At 43.2% G+C, this 21,905-nt stretch overlaps 1 protein-coding gene across 2 annotated transcripts in view; it reads right to left on the reverse strand.

Annotated features, from left to right (window-relative positions):
- ABCB25 (ABC transporter of the mitochondrion 3) overlaps positions 1 to 21,905 on the reverse strand; it is a 229,847-nt gene that overhangs the window by 103,621 nt on the left and 104,321 nt on the right. For both annotated transcript variants that reach the window (XM_086501794.1, XM_086501795.1), the window contains exons 10-13: positions 6,203 to 6,348; positions 5,871 to 5,987; positions 5,699 to 5,784; positions 5,062 to 5,150 (exon numbers count right to left, since the gene is read on the reverse strand). In XM_086501794.1, the coding sequence (XP_086357920.1) occupies positions 5,062 to 5,150; positions 5,699 to 5,784; positions 5,871 to 5,987; positions 6,203 to 6,348 (438 nt within the window). The remainder of the gene's footprint in view (positions 1 to 5,061; positions 5,151 to 5,698; positions 5,785 to 5,870; positions 5,988 to 6,202; positions 6,349 to 21,905) is intronic.

Below are 21,905 nucleotides of genomic sequence, written 5' to 3' on the forward strand. Positions count from 1 at the left end.
TCATCATCATCATCATCATCATCATCATCATCACCCTCTCCCTCTCTCTCTCTCTCTCTCTCTCTCTCTCTCTCTCTCTCTCTCTCCTCTCTCTCTCTTCTCTCTCTCTCATCTCTCTCTCTCTCTCTCTCTCTCTCTCTCTCTCTCTCTCTCTCTCTCTCTCTCTCAGTGCAGCCGTTTTTTGACCTAGTAGACAGCAGTCCACTCTTTTGATCATAACTTCTTCATCCGAGCTCCGATTTGGGTGATCTATAGCCTCAATCGAAGAGCACGAAGTCCTCTACGCATTGATGTAAAGACAGAAATTTTCAGAGTTATGGAAGGCGTTTCTGTAGCAGCATTTCCGAAGTGAACAGGTTCAACAAAATTGATTCTCATCTCCTATTTTACATACAATGTCTTCCGGCACTCGCAAGGATTCTTCTTCTTCAACAAGGTCCACAACCATTGTGGAAAATGATCCAAAATCTCCTAAGTGTGGAGATAGCAACACAACCACCCAACCAACGACATCGGAAACCATGATCATGGCGTACTTGGTATCATTGCAAGAGACCGTAAACAAACAAGGCGAAGACTTACGAGCACTTGCAATGGAGAATGGCACACTAAGGGTACTTGTGGTTGAGAATGAGAATCTCAAGAGGACACTTGAGATGCAAACAACACGTTTGATGCAACTTGAAGAGGAAGTCAAGGAATGTAAACGCTCTCTTGTGGACTTGAATGCTTTGAAGGAGCGGATGAGCAAAGTAGAGCATGACCATGTATTGAAAGAGGAGAAATTTGACACTATGAGCCGGGATGTATGCGACATGAAAAATGTATGCACAAACAAGTCTTGGGCTGATGTATGTGGTAGCAATGTGGTTTCTAATTCCTCACTCATATAAGCTATGGTTCAAACAAAGAATGTTGAGAATGTGGATGTGGAGGAGTTGAAGGAACGGGAGCGACGTTCCAAGAACATTGTTATTCGTGGAATTCCCGAAGAGAAGTTACAGACACCTCCTTCTCTTGCCATTGTTATTGAAGATTTCTTCAAAACCCACTTTGGCATGTCCGGAGTTATGGTCTATGGAGCACATAGAGTGGGGAAGCAAGGAGCTCCTCGCTCGGGAGAACGGCCAATTGTATGCACCATGCCGGATGAGACCAAGCGAAAGATTATCCTTGACAATAGTTGGATCTATTTGAGGGATACAAAATGTTTTGTATGTGAAGATCGCACTATTAAGCAACAAAATATGCGTCGCAAGGCATATGAGGAAAAGAATAATAAAAACAAGGAGATATCTCATAAAGAAAATGTGCCCAAGGAGGAGGCAAGTCTCTCAAGCAAATAGGGATGCGTGACCTATGAGACCGAGTTACAATTGAAAATATGCTTTTGGAATTGTAATGGATACCCATGGAATGCGGGGGTTGGCATTGATGAACTAACAAGCAAAGCCGATGTTGTACTTCTTGTTGAAACTTGGGAGCATGATACACAAAGGATTAACGGCTTGGAGGATTACAATGTACATTCATTGATGTGGTCAAAGAATCTCAAGCAACGAAGAGGACAAGGAGGGTTAGCATGTATGGTTAAGAAAGGATTGGAAGATTTTGTATCAATTGTGAAAGATGAAAAGTACAAACGTTATGTATGGCTGAAAATTATGACACCAAAAAGAGCACCCATTTTTGTAGCCGGTTGCTACATTCCTCATCATGATTCTCCCTTTTATGCTTGCATGGATAGAGATCAACCATTTTCTGATTTGGAAGAGGACATTGTTTATTTCAAAGGTGAAGGTGATGTTATTGTATTTGGGGATATAAATGCTCGCACAAAAACATTGCAACATGATACTCAACAATTTGATATGCCATACATTTCAAGGGAGTTGGAGGAAGTTCACTTGTATGATCGTACTTCAATGGATGAGAAAGAGCCGGATCACTATGGAAAGTTACTTTTACACATGTGTAATAGCACGGGTATGCTCATTGCCAATGGTGTATCTTTGTGGAGTGGAACCAATGGATTTACATGTAGAAGACATAATGGGGATAGTGTGATTGACTATATGCTACTCTCTGAAGCCATCATGTATCGCATAAAGAGTTTTATGTTTGGTCAATGGACCCGGAATCCGACCATCGCACCTTATGTATTGACCTTTCATGTGGAGAAGCAACTAAGCATGATAATCTCAGCCAAAGGAAAGAGAAGTTATCACTATGTATGGATTTCAAACGGGCACCAATGTACATTGAAATGGTTGAGCAAAAATTATGGATGACAAAGCTTCAATGTGATGCACCATTGGAAACTAAATGGGAAGCTTTCAAGAAAGCTATTTGTTCTTGTGCGGAAGAATGCTTTGCCATAAAGCATCTCCATGGTATCAACAAAGATAGATCACGCAAAAGGTGGTTTGATAAAGAATGTCAAGATGCTCGAAAGTCCTTGATAAAGCTTGATGCAACTATGGACAAAGACAACTATCAAAGTCATTTGCATACATACAAGGCATTGATTCAAAAGAAGAGAAGAAGATGGGAAGTAAAGCAACAAGAATTTCAAGTCCAAGAAAAGGCACATGCATGTGGAAGATTTTGGAGAAACTTGAGAGGCAAGCGGGTTGAGAATTTTGGTAACTTGAGTCTAGTGGATATGTACACACATTGTAGGCAATTATATGAGCAAGAAAATACTGAAAAAATACCATTTTATGGTTCACTCCCATGTATGCCGTCTTTTTTTACTATTGAGGATGTATGCGGTGGGCTTGAAAAGTTGGCCACTCGCAAAGCGAGAGATCTTCAAGGTATCAAGCCGGAGATGATCAAATGGACGGGAGATTTTACCCATGAGTGGATGTGTGATATGTTCAACCTTGCAATTCAACATGGTATGCCTTATGATTGGAGTACTAATTGGGTTAAGCCTTTGCATAAAGGAGGGGATGTAAAGAATGTAAGCAACTACCGGACTATAATGATTGGGTCTCTTATGGCAAAGTTGTTTGGGTGCATAATGGAGATGAAATTGAGTGATTGGGCTGAAGAGAATGACAAGCGTGCAAAGGGACAAGCGGGTTTTCGTCGATGCCATAGCACCATTGATCATCTTGTCACTCTTCGTGTTCTCATGGAGGAAAGTCGGTTGAAAGGCAAGCGATTGTATTGTTGTTTTGTGGACTTTAAGAAAGCCTTTGATATGATTCCACGTAACAATTTGTGGAGAAGGATGGAAGAACTCCAAGTGCCACGTGAGTTTATGCTTGCGGTTTCTCGAATCTATGAGAAGGTGATTTGTCAATTGCGCATGGGAAGAGAATATTCAGAAATTTTTGTAAGCACTATTGGGGTTAAACAAGGATGTCCATTGTCACCAACTCTCTTTGGTCTATGCATCGATCAATTGGAACAAATGGTACTTGACTTTATGCAAGAAGAAGGCATTGAAGAGGTCACTATTTGCAATGCGGTAATCATGCTTTTGTTGTATGCGGATGATGTAGTGCTTCTAGCGCACACTTTAGAAGTTGCACAAAAGCTTATGGTTGTCCTTGAGAACTTTTGCTTGCATAGTGGGCTGATTGTAAATGAATCCAAAACAAAGGTTATGCTTGTGAAAACCAACCATAAGGAGAAGCCATGCATTGTGTACAACAACGAGACACTTGAAGTTGTTGAGAGCTTTAAGTACCTTGGCCTTGAGGTTCCATCCAATCACAAGTGGCATGAATGTGCTATGCGTCGTTTGGAAGCGGGAAAGAGAGCATATTATGCATTTGAGAACATGTGTAATGTGGGAAACATCAAGTGTTGGGTTCTCAAGAAGTATCTTTTTGATGCATTGGTGACACCGGTTCTTCTTTATGGAGTTGAAGTGTGGGGCGGGAGCATCTCAAAGTCTACTTGGAAAGAGTTTGAGAATGTCCAAAAGCGTTTTCTTACAAACTTTCTCCAAGTTAAGACACAAACACCATATATGCTCCTACTTCTTGAGTCGGGATCTCTTCCAATTGAGGTTATGGGCATGGAAAGGGTTGTGGATGATAAAGATGCGTCAAAACCCCTCACATCGACTTCCTACAATTGCATGGGAAGCAAGCAAAAAAGTTCAAAAGACGCATAAAAGCAAGATCTTGAGCACGGGATGGATGCAAGACATAAAGAAGTGGTTTGGGAGATGGGATGCATTACACTTGCTACATGATGCTTCAATTGACTCTCAAGTGAATGAAGCTTTTCTACAACGCCAATGTATTACGGCTTGGGAGAAATCCGGTGGGTCACGCTTCATACATTACACCACCTATATTGCCCCCACCCTTGTCCGCGATACGCACTATCCCAGCAATTCGGCTTAGCTCCCATTTCCTTCGATGCGAGATAGGGCGTTGGGGCAATGGAGGAGTCAAATCGATTGTGCACATTATGCTCACTGCAAGTTCGAGAGTCTGAGTACCACACACTACTAGAGTGCTCAAGCTTTTGATCACATCCGAACTTGCTTCTCTCACATTTTCAGCCATAACTTAGACCTACACACTTTCCTCTCCCAGCCAAAGTGTGGGCTCTCCATTGCGACTCTCATCACTACAATTTTGGAGCATCGAGAGTCACTCAGCAGCCATACACATACTACATCACATGTAACTTTGGTCCCATAGGTCATATTTGACCTCCGAGGACGATAATAAAATCTATCTATCTATCTATCTCTCTCTCTCTCTCTCTCTCTCTCTCTCTCTCTCTCTCTCTCTCTCTCTCTCTCTCTCTCTCTCTCAGGCACACACACAGACGCGCACGCATGCTCTCAAATCTTGAATGCAACTTGACACGGCAATGGTTTTCAGCCCAAACTACGGAAAACAGCAAATCAAAGGTACAGACTTTCAATGGTGTACATGCGCGGGGGGGGGGGGGGGGGGGGGGGGGGGATTAATGTCATATATGATCAAAAACCACCGATGCTTTGGTGCAGAAAATTTCCTTCACTACTTAAAAAGCATGTACTTTTTACACCTTCAGCACTAGCAATTTACGTAAGACACTCACCACTTCCACTTGTACCCACAATCGCGACACTGTTACCGCCAGGAACTTCAAAAGTGGTACCAGTCAGGATCGGCCTGCCTTCTACATACCTATTTTGAAATACCCCACATATAACAAAACAAGGATGTAAAATATGTGATGGACCAAGACCATACATTCAAGCACCAGAAGCTGGTCATTGGTTGTAAATGTTTGTTGCCATCAGCGATTCAGTGCTTGCCTACGTGTTTCCGAGCTCTACTTATTGGTGAAAGAAAGAAGATCACCATGATTTGACAAAAATTTACGTGCATAATGCTGTGCCACTCTCATACTTTGTTTTCACAATGGAAGAAAACAGTAACAAGATGAACTCTCTGAAGACTTGATGTGGAAGTGCACTGATCATACTTATTGATAATAAGAAGAGTAAGACATTGAATCGATTCACATGGGTTCCAAACTTGGAATGGTTCCAAGCAGAATTTTGCTGCTTTACCTTGTCTCGTTGATGCTTGTGCCATTTAACCTTTTGTAAATAAACTCAACAATGATCCCTAGCTACATCCCTTGTCCCTATAGACTCTAATGACCTTCTCTTGCGTGAGATTTTTATTAAGCATCCCACTCTTGAAAATGCATCCAGACAATAGATTACCAGAACTTCACGTTTTCGAATTTTATGGAAGCATCATTCAATTGAAGAGGCTTAGCATCTGGTTGATCAAAAATTTTTGGCTTGATCTGTAAAAAATGGTCACTAAAATGTTAAGCATATGCCAAGTTTCTTGTTGCCTTTTTCTTAGAGGCTAGAGAGCAGACAATGGTACCTCAAGTAAAGAAAACAAAGCCTGCATATCAATAAGGCTCTGTCGTGTTTCTCGATACACAGTTCCAAGAAAGTTGAGAGGCATAGAGAGTTGAAAGAGTAAGCCATTTACCATCACCTACAAAAATAAGTACAATAACCATAAGTTCAAGTGCTATACTTGCAGTTCTATTCCATCTGCATGTGCATGATGACCTCCAATTTCTCATAAGAAGAAGATGCATGTGATATAAAAGCTCAAAACAAAACATTATTGCTCTTAAATTCATGTGCTTCTTGGGATAACAAAGCCAAAAATAGGTCCATGAAGTTATTTGTCAAACAAACCCTTACCAAATCACCAATAGTCATTGAGCCATTCATGATACCATTAGCACACATAAGCATGGCTGTAGACAGTGCAGCACTGAATATGACATTTTGGCCAAAGTTCAAATATGAAAGGCTCGTTTGAGTCTTTAGAGCAGCTTCCTCATACTCTGTGACAAGGCAGTAAATTGTAAGCAACAGTACATAGCAGGGCAAACATGAACAAAAAAAACACTTCACAGATCATACGGAAAGTTGTGTAACAAAAAGCAAGAGGAAGATCCCTCTATACTGACAAAGGGTATGGGCAATCATAGCACTCTCTCTGTGGCAGAGCTAATGCTTTTGGTGGTATATTTTCATCATCGTCCATCCTTGTTGTGTGTGAGCATGCGTATGCACATGACTGCAATCTGGCACACTCCTTCCCCTATATAGGGGCGTACAATATCTACCTAACCCAACCAAATACCCACAGCCTAATCAATGTGGGAATCTAAAGGGTTACAACAAATAAATAGGGCGCCTAGCGAAAATCGCCCAAGTGGCCAAACGGGTTCAGATCTAGGAAAATCCCCCATGATGCCTAGACTCTAGAAAAGCTTCACACGCCATGCACAACCACAAAGAACCCCTCACTCACTAGATCTAAATAAGAAACCCAAGAGATGACCTCCAAAACTTTAACAAAAGTGCGCTTATTGTCAAACCCACTGCTCCAAAAACTTGCCTACAATTCAAGACTACTTTTGCCAAAAACTCACTCACTGCAGCTTTCAAGTTAAAATTTCTATCTGCTTGATTACCCCACTAAAACCATTGATGACTACAATCAAAAGGTTTGGATACATATCTACCTAGTTCTATCTTCACAGAGTGTATTTTGGCAGATCAGTGCGAGAAGTATTGATCCATTGTTTCTTCTCCATTGTCTCACAATAAAAGTTTCTACCATGCAAGAGCCTACGAATCATGCAATAGTTGGATACAAGATGCAGCAATATATTGGTTTCAAAGTGCAGCAGAAGGGTTTAAGGATTTTCACTCAGATCTAGTACTTCAAACAAGCACAAGGTTGCTTTACTTCACTTGAAAGAGCTGAACTGAACACGATGAGAGAGAGAGAGAGAGAGAGAGAGAGTTTTTACCGCATGTCGGGTCCCAACCACCCTCAAGGGCCCCCTTGCTCTACTGCCAGAGCAAGTACTTTCTTTAGATTACTTGCATTGGGATGAACTACAAAATGTAGTGCTGATCTGGTGCAAAAACGCTGATGATGTTGGGGCACAAATGCCATGTCAAAGTCACTATTAATAGATGACTTAAGTGACTGTTCATATGCCTATATGCTTAAGTGATTGTACTATGTAAGTGAGGGTATGTAACTATGACCTGCCTAATCATGCACGTCTTGGAGGCTCACAAAATTGCCAGGCTAGATGCTAAGCTATCCTAGACTAAGACTGACGCTGACTTGAAGCAATAGCTTGTCCACGTGGCTCCAGTACAATGCGCACGTGACACTTGGACTCCCTTCTCCGTTGTCTCACAAAAAAAGGTTCTACCTTGCAAGAGCTTACGGGCCATGCAACAGTTGGACACGATGATGGGAGTCAAACTTACGCCAAAATCTCTTTTCAAGACTGCCCCTCTTCTTTCTACACTCACTACTCCATCTATGATCTTCTATGAATCAACCTTTCATTGACACCGCATATACCTAACCGAAGTAATCAATAAACCTTTCAAAGTTTCAATCTTGATGTCATACAACGGAAATTACTAAGAGAACAATTTGTGTGATAATGCTTTCAAACCAAACGTACTTTCCGTGCTTGTCCCTTATTCCAACAACCTAAATTGTCTACATATCCCCAACATAAAGAACACCCCAAACCACCATACGGATTGGTTATAGATATGATTGGTACTTTGTCCCATGACAAATCATGAGAACTTTGTCAATCATGGGAGCAAGTAAAGGGACAAAAGGCTTTGATTTTCCTTGATCCAGGAGCTTTAGAAAATTTTCTTTCAGAGTATTCCGTCGGAACCCTTGGCATTGATTACGGTCAACCAAAAGGCTCTCTTCAAAATGAATTAGCAACGGGTGACAAGAATCCAATATCTTCTTTGATTGATTCACTTCGAGTTGAGCCTTTCAAGATTATTTCAGAACAATTGACTTCCATATTATGAAGCTACCTCACTCTGATATCCTTTTGAGCATGCCATGGTTTACGAGAATTCTGTTGTTTTGGACTCACAAAAGAAAGTGATCCATTTGTGACAAAGAGGATAGAACATCACATTGGATGTGAAGTTGGATGTAGAAGATTCCTTCTACTTGAATCAAGAGCACTTGGTTGTAGTCTTTGGTTTTTTTAATAACAAGTTGAGACTCATAAAACCATTATCGGTATGATGTATTAGTATTCAACAGTGTAAAGACAGGCTATAGCCTAGAAAACTGTAGGTGTTGAATATACTACGGGGGCTCTAGTCCTAGGCTTTTCTCATCTTGAAAAATGGGCCATATTTACCTATCACAAAACGGGAGCGTACACGAGCACTTAGAAAATCTGAAAATTATAATTCTTTGAAAACATGAGAGAAGGGAGAAGATCAACACAGTATTGGGGACCAGAAGATGGGCCGGTCCCCCCCCCCCGTTAAGAGTATTCTTTTATTCAGGGAGAATTCTTATACAAGTACGAGAACCGGAGGAAACCCCTCCGTTCTGTAATCTTAGACCCGAAGGTCGTGCTTTCCTGTAAAGGACTTGGGCACAGGGCCGTACTTTCCCGTTAGGGACTCAGGCGTGAAGCCGTACTTCCCGTGAGGGGTCTTCCCGTGAGACGGGAGATTCCTGCAAAACAAACCACACAAAGCAACAATTCTTAAAGCGTATCAACACCTTATACCTGTCGCTTCTTGCTTAGAGAATCGACCTCCGTACTCAGTCGCCACGCGAATACTTGCAGTTTCCGTCGCCAGACTCTGATCCAAAGCCCTAGCGCTGGTGCTTTTCTGCTGCTTCCAGCTCTTCAGAAACTGAACGCTGGCTACCCTTTTATAGGGTCTGGCACCTGGCAGGAATAGGGGTCCATAAAGCAGAGTTGGGGGCTCCTAGAGAGAGGAGAGAGAAAATCGCGTTTTCTAGAGAGAAGAGAGAGAGAGAAGAGAGAGAGAGAGAGAGAGAGAGAGAGAGAGAGAGAGAGAGAGAGAGATCGCAATTCAGCCCCCTGCATAGCTATTAGCGCTGGCTTTTTTTTTTATAAGAGCCTTGCTTGCTTTATTTTATTAATAAAGGGGCCGGTCACTTAAAAGTGACCGGTCACTTTATAAAATAAAGTGTAAACCTGTTCAAACTTTAAAAACACACTCAGTTAGTGAAAACAATGCTATACGAACACATTCCAGGCGTCCCCGGGTGCAGGACACGACACAAATGCAATGCAGACACGGACTCCTCGCGGGAAAACATCTGTCCTCCCGCGACTGTTCCTGCTTTTCGTAAAAAGCTTCATTGAACCCATCTTTATTCTTGTGCTTGCGTTCTTACGCGTACTTTCTTACTCAGTTCGGATTTCCTCCTTAGCCTACGGGATGCCCCCTTACTGATGCACCCGTCACCCATCATGTGACGCATCAGGGGTACTCGTAACCCGGCCCTTTCCACCGAACTTACGAAAACTCCTTCGCGATGTCTACCGTCACCCATCAAATGACACATCAGAGTTGTCCGTTCCTGATGGCAGTTCCTGTAGCTACAATCTTTTAACAATTCTTAGTGCACATAATAAAATATCCTAAAAAAAAGATTTAATCATTTAAAATAAGAAAATAGTCCAATTAGCAACATCCCTCTGGCTTCTAAACAATTGACCTCAACTGTAGTGCTTGGACATATACCTCCAGTATCTCGGGCTAAGCTGCTAATTCCTCATGCGTCATCCACTGAGCATCTAGATTCTTAAACTTAACCAAATACTTCCGTGTTATCTTTCCGGATTTGAGAGACCGCTCCTGATGACTTACTATCTGCTCCGGTTGGAGTATTTCTTCTGTTTCCTCAACCTCAGGAGGTTGTAGGCGGTAGCTCTGATCGCAAAGCGACATCATTCACTCGCTCAGTGATCTTAAACGGCCCATAATAGCGGGTAGAAAGTTTTACCACTTTCCCCTTATGAGACACTTGTTTCTTAAGTCTTGCCTTCTCAAACTTGAGTAAGACTAACTGTCCGACTGTTAGGTCGAGATTCCTCCTGTGCTTGTCTGCAGCTTTCTTATGCTTTTCCTGAGAGCGTAGCATAGCTCTCCTAACTTGCGCGTAGGCTGTCTCCAAATCCCGGACAAATTCATCTGCTGCAAAGATCTTATCCTTAGTTTAAAGGATGGGTGGAAGCAAAGGCTTACCATAGAGAATTTCAAAAGGTGCTTTCCCCGTCGCGATGAGTGTATGGTATTGTTATACGCATACTCGACAAGAGGCAAATATTTCTCCCAGTCAGATTGCCGGTCTGACACATAAGCTTTTAACATATCCAATACTGTGGAATTGGCTATCTCACTTTGCCCGTCCGTTTGAGGATGGTAGGCAGATGAAAAATTCAGCTTTGTACCAAGATTATCCATCAAGGCACGCCAAAATTTCCCTGTCATGCGAGGATCTCGATCACTCACAATAGACTTAGGCATTCCATGATGCTTAAAGATCTGTGCTAGAAAAACCCTAGCCATATGATCTGCTTTGATCGTTTTCTTGACTGGTATAAAGTGTGCTTGCTTGCTAAACATGTCCACAATGGTCCAGATCGCGTCATTTCAAGTCTGGGTTCTAGGGAGGTCCATGATGAAGTCCATGGCAATACTTTCCCAAGGTTCATTAGGCACAGGCAAAGGTTGTAGCAACCCAGGCGTCTTATGCCGATCATACTTACCTTTTTGGCAAACCAAGCATTCCCTGACATACTTATCAATGTCTGCTTTAAGGCTAGGCCAAAAGAAATACCTTTCCATTGCTAAGGTTGTAGGGAGAATACCCCGATGACCCGCATAAGGCGAAGCGTGTGCTTCATCCATGATCTTCTTTCTTAATGGTCCTGCCACACATATGGCCTGATGGTGGTACAGATAACCGTCCCGAATGGAATAGGGAAACTCATTCTCTCCACGATGTAGCTTTCCCCAAATGGTGGAGAAGTCTGGATCATTCGGATACAAATCCGGTAGTGCTTCTCATTCTTGGTGATACCCCGAAGTGATAGCGTTCACCATTGGCCGCCTAGACAATGCGTCTGCGACTACATTCTTACTCCCAGCCATGTGAAGGATCTGGAAGTGAAACGTAGACAAAAAGTTTGCCCACCTCATCTGCTTCTCAGACAGTTTCCTTTGTGTAAGAAAATGCCGCAAACTCTGGTGATCAGTCTTGATCAAAAAATCCGCTCCTAGAAGATAGTGCTTCCAGTTGCATAAGGCGTGAATCACAGCCGAGAGTTCCTTTTCGTAGATTGATGCATGCAACTCTGCATCCTTAAGAGTCTGCTTTCGTAGGCCATTGCATGGCCTTCTTGGTTTAACACTGCTCCGATGCAATCGCCTGAAGCATCGCAATGAACCTCAAATGGTTTCCTTAAGTCAGGCACTATCAAAATAGGTCCATGGCTTAGCAAGTACTTGAGCTGATCAAAAGCTCCTTGTTGTTTCGATCCCCATCTGAAAGGAATCTTCTTCTTTGTCAAATCATGAAGTGGTCCTGCTACATGAGCAAATCCTCGGACAAACCTCTGATAGTACGAACATAATCCCAAGAAGCTACGTACATCATGTACTGTAGTGGGAATAGGCCAATCTTCTACCGCTCGGATCTTGGCAGGATCCATACTCACTTGATTGTGAGAGACTATATGGCCGAGATAGTGTATCTCTGAGAGAAAGAACTCACTCTTCTTTGCATTCACATGCAACTCATGCTTTTGCAATTCTTGAAACACTAAGTCCAAGTGCTTCCGATGTTCCTCTTCTGACTTAGAGAAGATGAGTATGTCGTCAAAGAATACTCCCGTAAAAGCTCGATACGGGCTGAAAATGCGGTCCATCATGCGATTGAACGTCGCAGGAGCATTGGTCAAGCCGAAAGGCATTACCAAAAATTCATACAGTCCAAAGGTTGTGCGGAAAGCAGTCTTATGGACATCCTCAGGGGCGATCCGTATCTGATGATACCCACTCTTTAAGTCTATGCGACTAAAGACACTTGCACCCCCATGATCAAAAGTGAGGGTCTTTTCCACATAATCGGGGATAGGTGTCATGTGGAAGTGCCATGGCATACCCAAGATGATATCACATCCCTCGATGGGTGCCATCAAAAATGATTCATGTTCCTTGTACTCGCCAATCCGAAGATTGAGCTATCCTTGCACGGGAGTTGCATTTGTTGTCAACCCCTCGAATGCCGATCCGGATGTAACCGGTGTGCCAAGCTGAGCCGGTGTGAGGCACAAACGTTCCGCAGTATCCAAGGAGATGAAGTTATCCATGGATCCTGGATCATAAAGAATCAGTACTCGCTGGTTGTTCAAAGACCCCCAGCCCTTCAGAAGTTGACGCTTTCCTTTCTCCGTTTCTGTGTTTCCTTGAACAGAGTTCGAGCTTGGCGGTGCGGGTTCCTTCCTTGCTTTTTCTTGCCTCGCAGAAGCTTGTTCTTGCCGTTGCTGCTTTAGAGGGCAGTCCGATTTCATATGTCCTTTCTCGCCACAGTAGAAGCATCTTCCTTCCTCTCTGAAGGTTTGAAGTTGAGTAGGAGAAAGATACTTAGTTCGCTTGCCAGTGCCCTCTGGCTTCTTAGAATGATCATCGTCTCTAGATGGAGGACGTTTTCTTCCTTGGCGCCCTTAGTCATCGTAGACCACTCTTTGTCTTGCACGGTAAGTGCTATGCTCCATCTTTCTGGGCGTCCCAGTTGAGTGCAAATCCTCAACAATGATTGCTGACTCCATCATCCTCTGAAGAGTATCATGCGGATACACCTTCATACTCTTTCGAAGCTGCAGTTGGAGACCCGCTTCGAACTTTCTTTTCTTTTCCTCATCGGCAATCTTCATGAAGGGAGTCACCTTCAGAAGAACCGACCAATACTTGTCCACATAAGTCGTTACTCTCTCATGTTCCTTCTGGGCAAGCCAGTCCCATTCCTTCCGTATGTCCTATTCGAAGTAGGGTGGAAGAAATTGTTCATAAAATTCAGATTTGAAACTCTCCCAAGTTTTGGCCTGAGAACCTTCCAGAATCTTGGCTAACCACCAATTACTTGCCGTTTCCTTGAGGTGCATCCCCACATGGCGTAATTTGGATTTTTCTATGAAGTGCCCATTGGTAAAGGCAACTTTAAACTGTCTGATGAAGGACAGTGCTTTGGAGATGTCTCTCCGTCCGTTGTAGGTTTCGGACTTGATGTCCTTGTCGCCTGATTTGAAGACTCTCATGCGATGTTGAGACTTGCGACCTTGCTTCTTGAATCGAGGCTTATCTTTAGGTTGTTGTAGGGTAGTGGCAATAGCAGCCTCCTTCTTCTGACGAGATGATCGAGAAGTAGAAGTATAATCAGGAGAGTAAGATGGTGATGAGATTGAGATGTCCTTGCTCTCGTCTAGCAAAGAGAGCGCTTTTTCCTGGCCTTTCCTTGAAGTAGGCCGTTCATTCCGATCCGAAGATCCTTTGTGCACCTCAGCACGTTCTTCTTCTCTTTCCTCCTGTGGTCTCACGCCAGCAGTGTTGTCTGGATGCTTCGCTGCATCAGTTTCATTCGTTTTCTTCATTCCGCCCAAGAGCTTTTGGACGTCTGGCAACAGTAAGATTTATTGCAGCTCCGCAAGCTGAGCTTGCACTTGTTGAAGCTCCTCTTCAACACTTCTCCCTTCGCTCGACATGGTTCTTCCCATTTTCCCGGAATCGTCCTTCTTTTCAGAGAAAGAGAGGAGTCCGAGCTCTGATACCACTGTCACAAAACGGGAGCGTACAGGAGAGGAGAGAGAGATCGCAATTCAGCCCCCTGCATAGCTATTAGCGCTGGCTTTTTTTTTTATAAGAGCCTTGCTTGCTTTATTTTATTAATAAAGGGGCCGGTCACTTTATAAAATAAAGTGTGAACCGGTTCAAACTTTAAAAACTCACTCAGTTAGTGAAAACAATGCAATACAAACACATTCCAGGCGTCCCCGGGTGCAGGACACGACACAGATGCAATGCAAACACAGACTCCTCGCGGGAAAACATCTGTCCTCCCGCGACTGTTCCTGCTTTTTGTAAAAAGCTTCATTGAACCCATCTTTATTCTTGTGCTTGCGTTCTTACGTGTACTTTCTTACTCAGTTCGGATTTCCTCCTTAGCCTACGGGATGCCCCCTTACTGATGCACCCGTCACCCATCATGTGACGCATCAGGGGTACTCGTAACCCGGCCCTTTCCACCGAACTTACGGAAACTCCTTCACGATGTTTACCGTCACCCATCAAATGACACATCAGAATTGTCCGTTCCAGATGGCAGTTCCTGTAGCTACAATCTTTTAACAGTTCTTAGTGCACATAATAAAATACCCTAAAAAAAGATTTAATCATTAAAAATAAGAAAATAGTCCAATTAGCAACATTACCGCCTGTTCACAAACCGCAAGTGTGTCATCAAACAACATACGCACGGTTTTGGGCGAGCGTCCCCATTTCCAGAGGCTACTTACGGGATTCATGCAACAAGGTAGCATGCAAAATAAGGTAAACAAGTACATATACATGTTATGCAATGCAACATCGATATAGACAATCCCCGTTCATGAACATATATTTAGAGGATGCTCTCGTGTAAGTACATCATGGTACTAGACCTTGCGGAAAATTAGCCCACATGGCATCTCCAGGCATGTACATGCGAGCACAAGTCCCAACGGAAAGCGAAGTCCATTGTTCCCTGCATGAACTCGGAGTGCAAGATCCATCGGAACACAAAGTCTAAGAACACGAAGAAAAAGTTGTGAAATATGAGGCACCTACATTTGATTTTTCCCGATTGCAAGCATCACATAAACCACGATGCCCCTTTCAGTAGTCAAAAGGGTACCTCCGCTCTCTCTCCCGCAACACCCTCTCCCCTTTGTCTGTGTGTGTTACTCTTGCAAGTCTATGCAAGGACGGGCTGCCCTAGGCTGTGCATCATTGCCACACAGCGGAATGCCAATAGTTTGGGGCAGATTCAAAGGAGGTTTGATCCCAAGAGCTCGAAGATTCATCGGTTGCCCTTGATCAAGAGGGTCTTTCCTCGTCAATTGCAAACTCGATCATCATCCAATTCACCTTGTTCCGCTACAACTTTGACAACGTCTAGGTATACATAAGAGTCTTATCACATCCACTCGACCTCCAGCTAGAATAAAGACAACTCCGCCCCTAATCTATCCAGAGGTGTGGAAGATTAGAACCTTCGTTTTCCCAAGGTTAGTTGTGAAGCATCTCTATATGAAAAAGTCATTCGAGGCCTAGAGATGATGTTGTATTCCCTCATGTGATTCGGTAACCAAGACAATATTCTCAATGTATAGTATAATATAAATAACATAACCTGCTAGATCCATGCTCTTGCACCCAGCACAAAAAAACATACTCTAGTATCTAACCAATGTAGAAATTGAAACGTGTCGGAGAGAAGGGGCACCCTTGCCTGACACCAATGGTGTTAGCCATGGGCTCCAAGATACCATTGGGACACTGTAGCCTGCTCATGCAGATAGCATCACCGCAAACCATTTCAGGCTCAAACGTTTCATGCGTACGTCATGTTTCACTATGAAACATTTCAGTCTAATGATAGAGCAGAGAGAAAAGAGGGACCAAAACGTGCACATACAGATGTTGAAAGGCCTTAAAACCTCAAACTATGATAACTTATTGTTAACGAAATGGCATGTGTTTCACATGATCAGCAAAACGTTTCAGGGCTCGAAACATTCCACCTATCCAAACGCGCCAGTTGTGGATTCTCATTAGGGGCAAAGAATCAGTGTCGACTATGCTATATATCCACTGTCTATTTTGCAAGTGTAATCAAGAGTGAGAAGCCTTTTGGCCGCTCAAATAGTAATTGTTGTCCAAATGTCATGCTTGCATTGGGGAAATAAATGATATTACCTCATGGGTTGACACCTCTTTCTGGGTGTTCTTAGATCTTATATCCCATGGGGTCTTGAACTTTTTATGCACAGAATGGTGGACTTGACTTTCCGTCGGGACTTGTGTTCACATGCACATGCCCAGAAATGCCTTGTGTGCAAGCTTTCACAAGGTCCAGTACAATCGTGTATTTACGCGAGAACATCCTCTAATCATACGCTCACGAACAGGGACCGTCCATACCAATGTTGCATTGTATAGCATATATGTGTGCTTGTGTACCTTATTGTTGCACGCTATCTTCTTGCAAGAATGTCATGAATAGTTTCGGGAAATGGCGATGTATGTTGATTGCTGAAACATTTTGAGGCTTGTGAAGTGGTAAGTATAACCCTCTTTTCGGGACTAGATCCATTGGCAACCTAAAAGTCACTTAGAACATTAATAAATGTGTTCTCACACACATTTTAAATTTTTAAGTGGACATAAATGACTTAAATTAAATCCCTTTGACCAATTTGAGAATTTTGACAACTGCCAAGTCTAAAAATTCTTACTTATAGGAGAATTTGCGAGTTTGAGTCTCTAGGGCAATTTGGGAGGCTGGAAACTCTGTTTTTGCAGCATTTTCCTGCACTTTGAAGCATCTTTTCCTCATCCTATGCCAATTATCCACATATATGGAGCTGTTTTTCATCAAAACACCCCATTATATCCCTGAATTCTCTATTTTTCAGCACTTTTCTTCCAATTTCAGCCATCCGTCATTGATGGACATCATGTGGAAGCTCTCGCCTCAACCTATGTCGACGATGAGAGAGTTTCTATGCAAAGAATTCCATCGGAATAGAAGATTTCAGAGGTTCAACGACTTCCATCGGAAAGGATTTGCTCGATCTACTCTAGTGTACGCGTTCTCTTGTCCTACATGCTTGCTAAGATTGTGGCTTCTTGTTTGGAAGAAAACTGCAAGCAGCTGGAGGAGAACGTGGGCACTTGAGAGAGTAGATAGAGAGAACAAGCAGCTTGGAGAATCGATATCGACATTCACTTGTTTGCAATGCTGAATTTTTCGTTTGCATAAGTATGGAAGTCTGGCATTGTATTGCCATGACTATATACAATTCTCCCATAAATAAAGAGAAGTTTTGAGGGGGAGCCAGTCATTCCAGCTCATTGTGTGCCTTGTTTCATTTCGACTTTGTATTTGATGTATACTAGTGTTTGATCTCTTAGTGTCAAACCCGGTACCAAATTACTTTTCTTAGTGTAGTGACAACCTGAAATGGAAACGGCAAAAGCGGAAATGGAAAAACCGGAGTTTCGGAGTTTCGACCGAGGTCGAAACGGTTAAGAAACGAGGGTTTTTTATTTATTACAAAAAGAAATATAATACTTAAAACAAGAAGCCTAGAAAGATAAGTCAATGATCATATTCTATAGAACTTCAGTATTTATATGACAAAAACTCAGAACCTTCAACCTATGGTCTGCCAATGACCACTTTGAACTTTGAAGAAGGTCTACAACGTTCAAACCGAGACTCAAGAGACATTCAATTCAAAGACTGTTTTCAATGTCATAAAAAGACAATCATACATTAGACAAAATAAGTCCGTTGGAACATTAGACATCTACCCTCAACTTTTTTTGGGGGGGGGGGGAAAAAATTCACTCAAGAAACTCTCTTTCGTCCAAGCTAAAACTCCCAAGAAACTCCGTTCCGTTTTTTGGGGCAAGAAACGCCGTTTCGTTATCCTTCTTAGAAAGGGGGTTATGTCACAAAGTGATGACATGTTAGAACAATACCCAAACTATATCTATATAAATATATATATATATATATATATATATATATATATATATATATATATATATATATATATAGAGAGAGAGAGAGAGAGAGAGAGAGACATGTACGAAAACTCCAAAAATCTAGAAGAAAACGTGTTGCGGATCATGACGAAAACTACGGATCTTACGGAGGATGGCATGGTGTTACAAATTGCTGACGTGTCAACCCACTCAAGACCTAATGGGTTAGGTCTCCCCGCACCTAACCTTAGCAACCCTAAAGATCTTGGCCGAGGGGCCTAAACCCTAGCAGAAGAAGAAAAAGAAGAACGAATTACCAACTCTCACGTTCTTGCCGAGAGGCCTAAGAGTACAAGGGGTTAGGATTATTGAATCCTTACCCAACTCCAACTTATGGTATTGTCACAACCTGCTCACGTGTCAAAGCCCTAAAGAATAGGGCCAGCTTACAGATGTCGGCTCAGGGGCCTAAACCCTAAGAAGAACAAGTAGCAGAAGAAGAAGTCCTACCAACTTATTGGGACCCCGTCCGATGGGGCCCCAGTGACATAAAGGAATTAAAATAAAGCAGGACTCACACACACACACACAAGAATTGCGAAGCTGGCTGATGACGTGGCAGATTACCAAAAATCTGCGATGATTGATGACATGGCATGCTGTACGGATTTCCGCGTTTTGCGCTGACTGTTGACGTGGAATGTTGTACAGATTTTCGGATTTTACGCTGGCAGCTTTTGAGCATTGCTTTTGGACCAGATGCTTTTGAGCTTTAAAGGCTTTTCACTGTAACTGCTTTTCAGGCCAAGGGCCTTTAAATATGAGGTTAGAGCTCATTCTCTGGCATGCTTTCTAGAGAAGGTGCAGAGTCTGGAGTAGCGGCTTGTACTGTGTTGATGCAATATAAAGAAATACCGAAAGGGGCGCCAAGGTTTGGGGCCAATACTCTCTGGGGTGGAAGTCCGCCACTCCGTGTTGCGTGCGTCTCTCTCTTTCAGTTCAGTTGTTATTGAAGTACTAAAAGTCTGTTCAATCTGTTCTTTTCTATTGGCAGGTGGTGCCCGTCTTGTGATAGTGGTATCAGAGCATCAAGCGTGTGCTTTTCTAAAAGCATACCGGTCCTACAAAAGAGCAGAAAGAGCTATTCAAATTTTATTTGAGGTATCTTCGTCCCGGACTTATTAGCCACTCCCACCCTTACTTCATCGCACATCGGGCACGCTCCCGTCTTCATCGCTGTGTCTTACAGGGCATAAGCCATAAAGAACCCAAGATTTGGAATTCATCGATTCAGCAGAATATTTGCAGTTTATGCTCAACGAGCTTCACGACATTCTTTCGCGGCATCCTCAGCAGAATCTTCCAATGCTGCAAAGTTTTCAACAATTTTTGAGCTCCATCTTACCCCCTCTGATGCCCGAGGTGGTACCTCCTCCTCCGGCACCAGAAAGTACGAGAGCTTCCAACTGGCAACCTTCTCAGCCGTCTGTTCCGATTGGGGGAGTTTTCAGGAATATGGTGCAGCCATCAGACCCTGATCCAGTGCAACCACCTTTGCCACCACCATTGCCCCCACCTCCACCACCACAACCGCCACCAGGCTACAATGGATGGAGCCCACTTGGATACCCTTATTATCCATACCCGGGATATGCGCATAATCAACCCAAAGATTTTAAAGATGGCGGCACGACAGTCAAATTTTTCACTTTTTTTGGGGTGAAAGATCGCAAGAAAGCATTGCAGTTCCTACAGCAATTTGACAACATCTATGCTTTAGGGAACTATACAAAAGAATCCAAGATTTCTCGAGCAGTAGGATTTCTTAAAGATAATGCTATGCAATGGTGGAGTTTAATCGCGACACAACCGCATGCTCCAAGGACCTGGCAAGCTTTCAAGACAGTTTTTGAACGTAGTTACATGACTTCGATGTTTGAAGTCCGGATTTTGGCAGAATGGGGCAACTTCAAAATGCTTGCCACCGAAACCACGGACGACTATAACCAAAGGTTTCTCGACGTGTACCTTCCAGTGTCCTTCTTTAAGTTCATTCCCTTGGAGGACCAGTGCGAGCGCTATACCATTGGACTACCATCATGATTGCAGGAATATTGTCTCTCCAAGCAAGTCTCTACCATGCAAGAGCTTATGGACCATGCCGCGGTCAGCTACCTGCTCATGAAAGGAAAGTTGGAGTTTACCACGAAAGAACCTCCGGCCACTAACCAAAACTCCCGGCAACGAACAAATTCTTAGGAATCCCATGAAAACCATCCTCACCGGCCTCGTCTGACACAACATCAACGAGACGCCTTGTTACAAGAAGGCCGATGCTTCGAATGTTTCCAAACAGGGCATATGTTCAATACATGTCCTGAGCGAGCCTCGATGTCCTCAGTGCAACCTTCTGCTCCCACGTCAGACAAATCCTCAAGGCCACCTCCGGCCAAGAAGGCTAGACCTGCTATTGGACTAGTACCCGATATTTATGGTATACACATCAAGAGATTTAATGAATTATGGAGAGCTTATGGAAATGTCAACGACTTCAAAGCCCTTATTTTCTTTGACCCCGACGCTATGGAGAACTTGATCCATCCAGAATTCTTGAAGCAGATGCACTTTGATTACGATGCACAGGGTGGAGAATTTGAAGCTGAGGTAGCCACGGGCCAAACTCAAAAAGTGGTGCCGCTCTTGATGCACTTCCAATGACTATACAAGATTATCATGGAAAAGCCGATTCCACATTATGAAGTTGGGCAATTGCGCCGTTCTCTTGGGCATGCCCCGGCACGACAAGAATGATGCAACTCTCAGGTCCGGAACCGAACCATCACCGTGATGCGGAAGGGCAAGCCCGTTGTCCTCAAAGTTCGGTTGTCCGAACAAAACCCTGAATGACCTCTCTAGTTGTTTTCTAGTTAGATACTTTTGAACATTGTTTGAAATGGATGCTATCTGTTTTAAACCTGTCTTCGTGCCGATTTGAAATGTTTGACTCTTGTTTTAATACTAGTTTCATTGATTGGTGATTTTTACTCCCGGGTGGAGAAGGGAGAAATATTGTTTTGATATTGTTTGGACCTGGGAACAACGCAGGCTGATGCCTGGGAGCGTTTCGTTGTATGCTAGAAAACCTCCGAACGACGCAGGCCGATGCCTGGGGAGCGTTTGGTTGTATGCTTGAACCTCCAAGCAACGCAGACTGCGGTCTGGGGAGCGTTTGGTTGTACAGTCCTCTGAGCTCATGGCCCGGACCTTTTTAGGTTATTTGCGGGGGGAGTGACGAGGTAGTCGTTGCGTAGCTTCATACCGCAGACCCTTTTTCTCGGGGGAGTGCTCAACGGCGCTGTTTGTTGTGTTGCATTGTGATGTGCCAATTACTGAATATTCCTAATTGGATGAGATTGCGTGGGTATGTAATTTTAGTGCATCAAGACACCCGTGGAAGGTCAGTACGATCTCGGTGTGATGGCTAATTTTACTACGTCAGAATATCAAGAGTTTCGATCTGGACGAAAGGAGAAGCTAACTCCTTGATCAAAAGAGCCAAAAGGAGAAGCTAACTCCTTAACAAAAAGAGCAAACTAATTGTCCCTCAGAATGACCCTCGGAAATTTTTCAGCTAACTTGAGTTGTTTTGCAGATATGTTGTAATAGCGGATGATTACTCTCTTTCAAGAAGGGGAGATGTAACAAACTGCTGACGTGTCAAAGCCTTGAAGAATGGAGTCAA

The sequence above is a fragment of the Adiantum capillus-veneris genome, chromosome 26 (genome assembly GCF_014529385.1).
Source record: "Adiantum capillus-veneris isolate H3 chromosome 26, ASM1452938v2, whole genome shotgun sequence".
Classification (NCBI taxonomy): Eukaryota; Viridiplantae; Streptophyta; class Polypodiopsida; order Polypodiales; family Pteridaceae; genus Adiantum; species Adiantum capillus-veneris.